The sequence below is a fragment of the Octodon degus genome, unplaced genomic scaffold, assembly GCF_000260255.1.
Source record: "Octodon degus isolate 3935 unplaced genomic scaffold, OctDeg1.0 scaffold00197, whole genome shotgun sequence".
NCBI lineage: Eukaryota > Metazoa > Chordata > Mammalia > Rodentia > Octodontidae > Octodon > Octodon degus.
Genome location: NW_004524773.1, coordinates 2199923 through 2207824, shown reverse-complemented (window position 1 = coordinate 2207824; position 7902 = coordinate 2199923). Strand labels below are relative to the sequence as shown.

At 52.2% G+C, this 7902-nt stretch overlaps 2 protein-coding genes across 5 annotated transcripts in view; both read left to right on the top strand.

Annotated features, from left to right (window-relative positions):
• Positions 1-1790, top strand: part of Relb (RELB proto-oncogene, NF-kB subunit) — a 20458-nt gene extending 18668 nt beyond the window's left edge. Inside the window, 1 exon segment of the mRNA XM_023704505.1 lies at positions 1146-1790. Within this exon segment, the coding sequence (XP_023560273.1) occupies positions 1146-1531 (386 nt within the window). The 3' untranslated portion in view covers positions 1532-1790.
• A 167-nt stretch (positions 1791-1957) lies between these two features.
• Positions 1958-7902, top strand: part of Clasrp (CLK4 associating serine/arginine rich protein) — a 26869-nt gene continuing 20924 nt past the window's right edge. For 3 of the 4 annotated variants that reach the window (XM_004644318.2, XM_023704569.1, XM_023704571.1), the window contains exons 1-2: positions 1958-2010; positions 2854-2978. In XM_004644318.2, coding sequence (XP_004644375.1) covers positions 2880-2978 — 99 coding nt within the window. In that variant the 5' untranslated portion in view covers positions 1958-2010; positions 2854-2879. Of the gene's footprint in view, positions 2011-2853; positions 2979-7902 lie in introns of those variants that run through there. The other variant, XM_023704570.1, reaches the window with a different exon arrangement.

The following is a 7902-nucleotide window of genomic DNA, read 5'->3' as shown; positions in this document are numbered from 1 at the left end:
TAATTTTATTTATTTATTTGTGTATGTGTGTGGCCAGCTCAGCCCACCAGGGGGCGGGGCTGGCTGGCATGTGGTGCTGGGGGATTGAACTGTGGTCCCTGTGCTTTGCTAAGCTTGTTCTAAGTAGGTGCTTTAGACCACTGAGCCATCTCCCCAGCCCCGGTTTGTCTTGTTAGAAGAAAAAAAAAAGCAGGGTTGGGGGTGTAGTTCAGTGGCTACCATGACCAAGGCAGTGGGATGTGGCTCTCTTGGGTTTTGTTTGTTTTGTGAGACAGGGTCTCAGTTTGTAGGGCAGGCTGGCCTACTCATTATGTAGTCCAGGCTGGATTTGAACTTGAAAAGATCTTCCTGCCACTGCCTGCTGAGTGTGCCACCATGCCTGGCCTGGTCTAGCTCCTACAGTGACAATTATTTTACCTTCTAATTTGGAGATTGGCGACTTTCCCATGATGTGGAAATTAATTGTGTGGGTTCTCCATACTTAGGAGCGGGCCTCCCCTTTTTCTTCCTTCTTGGAAAAAAACATTGCCCAGCCCCACAGGAGTGTCAGTTGAGTCATGGTTCCACAGTTGGACAGCTGTGTGATTTCATTATTTCTGCCTGTTGGCTTTTCTTTCCCTTTGTAGGGCCAGGGGTTGATCCAGGGCTTTGTGCATGCCAGGCAAGCGCTCTCCTACTGACCAACATTCCCAGCATTAGTTTATTTAATTTTGTCTTTTTGAGACAGGGTCTCACTAGGCAGTTCAGTCTGGTCTTGAACTCACTTTGTAGCCCAGGCTGGCCTCAAACTAATAGTGAGCCTGCTGCCTCATCCTAGGGATTACAGGTGTGTACCACTACGCCCGGCTGTTTGTTTGTTTATTTATTTATTTATTTATTTTGCGGTACTGGGATTGAACTTGGGGCCTTTGTTTGCACTGACAGCTATACAACCCCAGAGATTTCAGTAAGTCCTAAATTACCCAACCTGGGCTGAAACTTGCTGTCTTCGTGTCTCAGCCTACCCAGTAATAGTAGCTGGGATTTCAGGTGCGCATCACTGAGCTCAGTTTGCTGATGAAATCAAATGGGTGATCCGCCACCCCACACCCCGGGGTGGGGCGTCTCCTGTGGCTCCCAAACGAGCTTCACCTTTCTCTTCCCAGGCGCGTTCCTGCCGCAGTCAGCCCTGCTGGCCGACACAGACTTCTTCCAAGGCACTGTGTCCCTGCCTGGCTTAGAGCCCCCGGGCGCGCCCGAACTCCTGGACGATGGCTTTGCCTACGACCCCACGGCGCCCTCGCTCTTCACCATGCTGGACCTGCTACCCCCGGCGCCGCCGCTCGCCAGTGCTGTCCCCGGCGGGGGGTGTGCGGGCCCGGCGCTCGGGGAGCCCCCTGGCCCTGAGCCGCTGACGCTGGACTCTTACGCAGCCCCGGGCCCTGCGGATGGCGGCACCGCCAGCCTCGTGGGCAGCAACATGTTCCCCAACCAGTACCGCGAAGCGGCCTTCGGGGGCGGCCTGCTGTCTCCGGGGCCCGAGGCCACGTAGCCCCAGAACACCGGCGGGGCAGGGAGGCCGGCGGGCCGAGACACCCCTTCTTCGGGGCCGCCATAGTCAATTCCGACCCCGTACCTGATCGGACAACTGAAGGCCTGGGGAGAAGCCGGGCTACGGCCTCCCCTGGAGCCCCGTTAAAGGAGTTGGGGGAGGAAAAGAAAGCCTTCTCGGGCAGACGGTGAGATTATACATATTGTACAACCTCCGGGTTGTTTGCAGTCTTCCCAATAAAGTTGAATTTTTAAGCCTTGGAGCGTCTTGTCTATCCACTTGGAAAGCACCCCAGCCTCTGCCCACCGCCCAGCCCCCAGTCCGCTCCGCCTTCACCTGTCCCCGCCCCTCACGCCCGGGCTCCGCCCACGACGGAAGCGCGCTCTAGGCTACTTTGTCCCGCCCCTTCGAGTGGACCCCATTTCCGCTTCCGGTGCGAGCGGCGCGCGAGCGCAGCATTGGGAGGCGGCGACCAGCCGGTGAGTGCAGGCGTCTTGTCCAGACCTCCTGATTTTCCGATGGCATTAGCTCGGGTTCACCCATGTCGGGGTCCTCTGGGAGCTGCTGCGGCCCGGTGCCGCGCGTTGGTCTCCGAAGCCCGCCCGCTCCCCCTTCTTCCTGACGGGCCCCAGGCCGCGCCTCTGTTCCGCTGTGGGCCCAGTCTGCCTTGTGGGGGCTCGGCGCTGACCTGGTCCGCGAGCGCTTTCCGAACTCCTGGGCCCGGTCCCTGTCACCAGGCGGAGCCCCTCAGACTCATCCCCCGCCCCTCGCCGGGAGCCAGGCCCGCTCCGCCTTTCTCTTTCCTGGACCCACCCCCCGCCGCGCCGCCGCTGTAGAAACCCGTCCTCACACCAGCCGCGCTCGCCTTCTCCCCTCAGCCGCCTCCACAGAGCTCTCTCAAGGGGCGTCATTTTCCATCCACGCCCTTCACCTGCCCTCAGTTACCACCTCCACACCTCTACACGGTTTCTATTAAGTTCGTCCTTCATCCCTGTCCCACACCCACAGACGTCCTTCACATCTCTCTCCTTTCCTCGAGCCTCTGCTGTCCCTGCTGTGGACTTTCATCCTGGCTCCAGCATCTAGGGGACACTCCCCTCACAGATGCTCGCCCTAGGGTCACTTAGGAGTACTTCAGAATGCGCGAAAACTACTGGGTCAGAGTTGTCAGGGATACACCTGAGCATCTGGCCCACAGTTCTGCAGCCACACTTCCCCTCCCCCGAAGCTGAGAAGCAGGTCATGTTTGCCCCCACCTTGTTAGGTGACTGTGCCCATATTGTTTTTCACAGCCTGACACCCCTCGCCCCCTCCTCCCCCAGGTTGAGGCCCCAGGCTTGGCCTCACAATGTGGCACGAAGCTCGGAAACATGAGCGGAAGCTTCGAGGCATGATGGTTGACTATAAGAAGAGGGCAGAGCGGCGGCGGGAGTACTATGAAAAGATCGTGAGTGACCGGCCATTGCCCTGGGAGGGAGAGCCTCCAGAGGGAGGGGCCCTGGTCAGTCCGCCAGGTAGAATTGGGGCTCAGAAGTATGCCAGGATTAGAGCCCCGTTTTCTCAACAGAATCATCCTTGTTTCTTGAGCATAGTCATTGGTACAGATCTGTGGGGCCCTGTTGCACTGTGCTGTTTGGTGAGGCACTGGAGCACAGATCTAGTATTACCAGGAAAGAAGGGAGACTTTGTAACTCTGAGCAGTCAGGACCTGGACTAGCCTCCTCCAGAGCACTGGGGCCCAGAAGAGCTCAGCTACTCTTAGGGTTTCCTTGGCCCCTACTAGCTGTGCCATTACTAGTCATTCATGATTGCAAGCTGTGGCCTAAAAGGCCCTGTGGCCTGGCTTCTGCCAGTCTCTCAGCTTTCTTGGATAGCTCCTCTGGCCTTTTTCTGTCTCTGTCACAAGGGTGCTTTGGCCTTTTTTTTAATTTAATTTAATTTAATTTAATTAATTAATTTATTTTTTTTTTTTTTTTTTCGGAACCGGGGATTGAACTCAGGCCCTTGCGCCTGCCAGGGAAGTGCATATTCCATTGAGCCATCTCCCCGGCAGAAGTGTTTTTTTTTTTGTTTGTTTGTTTGGTTTTTTTGCTCCAAATGCCTTCAAGGCATGACTGGCTGGCTTGAATTGTGGGGATCGAACCACAGCAACCTGAGCCTGACGGCTTTGTTGAAGCAGCCACTTAAAGAACTGAGCTAAGGGGCAGGCCCCCTGCTTTGGCCTTTGATGCATCATCCTCTTACCTGTTTCACTTGCACTTGTCCTTGGCACCTTAGGTTGAAATGGCACCTATGTGTTTACCAGGCTTAGTTCTGGTAGGTGATATTTGTATAGCTGTTGCCGTTTCCTACGAGTCATTGCTCACCCTTCTCTCCTCTGCTCTCCTGGCTGTCTTGTCCCTTCCAGCCCATCCTTTCCAGGGGGCTGGAGAGGGCTTTCTAAAGCACAAAGCAGGCATATTCTACTTTCTTGCCCAGAACTCTTCTATGCCTCTTAATAGTGCCTTTGGGAGAAAGCCCAGGCTCCCCATAAGGGCTGTTTTGTTTGTTTGTTTGTTTGTTTGTTTGTTTGTTTTTTCTGGCTCAGCCCACCCTGAGGCTGGGGCTGGCGCCTCATGTGGTGCTGGGAATCGAACTTCTGTCCTCTGAGTCTACCTAAGCTTGCCTAAGCAGGCGCTTTAGACCACTGAGCTATCTCGCCAGCCCAAGGACTGTTTTTTTCCCTCCAGTGCTGGGGATGGATCTCAGGGCCTTGCTGTGCTAGGCACATACTCAGCCACACAACTACCAGCCCAGCCCTCATAATCTGGCTGTTGCTGCTCCTCCAGACTCTGCCGCTCCACTCTGTGTAGGTCTTTTGCTGAAGACATCTTAGCCTCTTGGCTACTCCCCCGTTGACTCTGGCCTTCTTCAGCTGTAAAACCTTTGCAGAACCTTTTCCTGTACCTTCTCAGCCTCTGCTCATTGTCAGATCTCAGGCTTCAGGAAAGTTTTGGCCCTGAAGACTTCCTATAATTGTTTTCCTATTATTCTTCTTTGTAAAGTGTAACACATTTGAGATATAGATGTACAAAACAGGTTTATGGATACACATGGATGCCCAGTCCCCTGAGATTGGATGCTAGATGTATTTAGGTCACATTTGTGTTCAGGGTTTAAGTCTAACAAATACTGTTTTAAAAAATGGATGAGGAAAGCAAAATATCAACGGCAGCCACCCTCTTCTCTGGCGACAGGCTATGTGAGAAGGCTTAGATGCATGAATGGTTTTGAATTCAATAATCACCCATAAGACAGGCTACTCTTGCCCCATGCTGTGGAGCAGCGAAGCTTCTTGAGCTCTTCTCTTGCCTCTGTCACCCAGAAAAGATCCACTAAGTAGAGGAAGAATGAGCCCATCTTTGGGTTACATTATAGCTGGATCATAGTTGAGGCCCCAGCAAAGGGCTGGGAATGCACTATGTGCTCAGGCATGAATAGCTACCATTTATGCAGGCACGTGGTGTTCCAGGCTCAGTGCCTGCTGCCTGGGCACCTCCTTCCTCATCCTTGGAGCAGGCCTGAGGCGGCTGTTGCTGTTCCTGGGCAGGAGGTGCATCTGAGGAAAATGGCTCACATAGTCACGGATGTGCTCAGCCCTTGGTGTATGCCCCTGCTTCCTCAGATTCTCACCCCAGACCAGGAGGCTGCTCTTCATGTCTCAGGAGCCATGGCCTGGCACAGCTCTGCACTCTGCAGGCGTGCAGAAGCCTGCTTTCCCAGTTGTCTACCTGGGCCTGCCTTGCAGAGGATAGGCACAGAGAGGCTTGTCCAAGGAGTAAGATGCCTTTGGGGCTAGTTTTATATAGTTTGGAGTCTCAAGATTCTGGATTCAAATTCTGCTATTCCATAATCTGTGCCTTGGACCAGAGACTATCTCCCTGAGCCTTGTTGCTCTTCTGCATGTGAGGTGACATGTTGTGTTCAATCATATTTGTTGTAGGTAACAGATACCTAAAACATGAGAAGCATTCACGAGATCAGCTTTATTTCTGACTCACAAAAAAGCGCCTGATGAGGGCCGGGGAGATGGCTCAGTAGAATAAGTGCATGCCTGGCAAGGGTAAGGGCCTGAATTCAATTTCTGGTTCTGAAAAAAAAAAAAAAAAAAAAACCCACCTGATGACCGATTTCTGTTTTTTTTTTTGTTGTTGTTGTTGGATACATCTTCTCTAACCAGACATGTCTCAAGGTCTAAGAGGACTACTCAGGCTCTAGCCATCATATCTTCGCTGTACCCATCAGAGCAGAAGAAGGGAGGGGCAAGCATGCTCATGCTAGTTGTTAAGGTTTTAGATGTTGTCCCAAGACCCCTTGCTCACTCATTTTCCACTGTCCATAAAATCTCATGTTCATAACCAGCTTGGAGGTGTAAATATCATCTAGTTGGATGTATGTATGAAGCATTCTGTTACTGTTGCAGCAATTAGCTGAGGATGAGAGCAGATCCCTCACAAACTTGTTAGAAGGCTGGGCACGCAGACCAGAGTGTAAGCCCACCTGGGGCATCACTTTCTTCAGAAATACCAGCTCTTGGGGCTGGGTAGATGGCTCAGTGGAATAAGCGCTTCCCTGGCAAGCATAAGGGCCTGAGTTCAATCTCTGGTTCCAAAAAAAGAAGAAAGAAAGAAAGAAAGACAGACAGACAGACAGACAAGCTCTTGTCATTGATGATGGAAGGAGCTGGAACTTGGGTTCTAGTCCTGGATGGCCTGAAAGAAGGAAGGCTGAAGTTGGTTGCCCAGAAGGCCTTGTTAGCAGGGAGCTTCCCAGCGTATTTTTCCCTTGGGACAGCGTGATGATCAGCTCCTCTCGCTGGAAGACACGGAGACCTTTGAAAGGACAAGTCTGTGGGTGCTTTGTGGTGCGGGTTGTACAGGCAGCCAGTGTCCTTATAGGAACGTGATCAGCATGCAGATGGGTGCCACCAAGCTGCGGGAGATGGAGATGGCCTGGTACTGGCAAGGCTGCTCACCCAGGCCCCTCATCTTATTTTCAGCCTCACAGAGGGGTCTCGGGGCCACTCAGCAGTCTGACTGAGTGTTTCCTGCTGTGGCTGGCTTCTGAGTTCCCGATTTGTCCTTTGTGTCTCTCCTCTCCTCTCTAGCTGACTTTAGTTCTGTCATTGTTCCTGTCCTTGTCAACTCTCTTACTTAATTGGTGGCTTGGGGAATGAACAGGTCTCTGCTCATGTGTCTCCTCTTCCAGAAAGGCACAGCTGACTCCTTGGTTAGGTCAGGGGTCCAGGCGTTACCTAGCTCCCAGATCCTAGCACTCTCACATGATGTCGTCCCTCTGTGGGCCCTTGAGGCCAGGCCCCTGGCTGGCTGTCACCTGCCTCAGCACAGGGCTTAACTTATAGTAGGTGCCTGCTGAGCAGGTGAGTATTAGCCTGCATGGGCCTCTGACCCCATCTGATCCTAGAGAATGGTTAAGAATGAATGTTGGGGGCTGGGGAGATAGCACAGTAGAATAAGTGCCTGCCAGGGTCCTGAGTTCAATCCCCAGTACCACAAAAAAAAAAAAAAAAAAAAAAAGAAAGAAAAAAGAAAAAGAAAGAATGGTTGTTGGGCCAGCCAAAAAGCTCAGTGGATTAAAGCGCCTGTAAACGGGCCAGGAGTTCCATCCCCAGGCCTGCTGTGCCAGCCCCACCCCCGAGGCACACAGATGGCAGTTGAGACCGTGCACGGCGTGCGCCTGTAATCCCAGCTCTTGGGAGGCTGTAAACAGGTGGATGACTACAAGTCCGATGTAGTAGTGAGACCCTGAAGACCCTGTAGACTCTTCCCTAAAATAGAAGAAAGTAAGTAAGTTAGTTAGTTGGTTGGTTAAAGCCAGGAGCAGTGGTGTGTGTAACTCCAGTGACTTAAGAAGCTGAGGCAGGAATATCCAAACTGGACCAGCCTAGGTGTCAAATTTTTATTTTGACCTCGTGTCAAAATAAAATTTAAGGGGCTGGCGAGATGGCTCAGTGGTCTAAAGCACCTACTCTGAATAAGCTTGGCAAAGCACAGGGACCGTGGTTTGATCCCCCAGCACCACATGCCAGCCCGCCCCACCCCCTGGTGAGCTGAGCTGCCCCCCCCCACAATAAATAAATAAATAAATAAATAAATAAGTGTTTAAAAAATAATTAAAAAATAAAATTTAAGGTGGATGTAGCTCAATGATAAGAGTGCTTGCCTACCATGTACAAAGCCTGAGTTCTGTCCTCAGTACTTTGGGAGAAAAAAGGAAGAGTGGATTTGGGGATCTTTTTTCCTTGTAGATGCTGGGAATTTCTTTTCTCTTTCGGTCTCTTTCTCTCTCTCTCTCTCTCTCTCTCTCTCTCT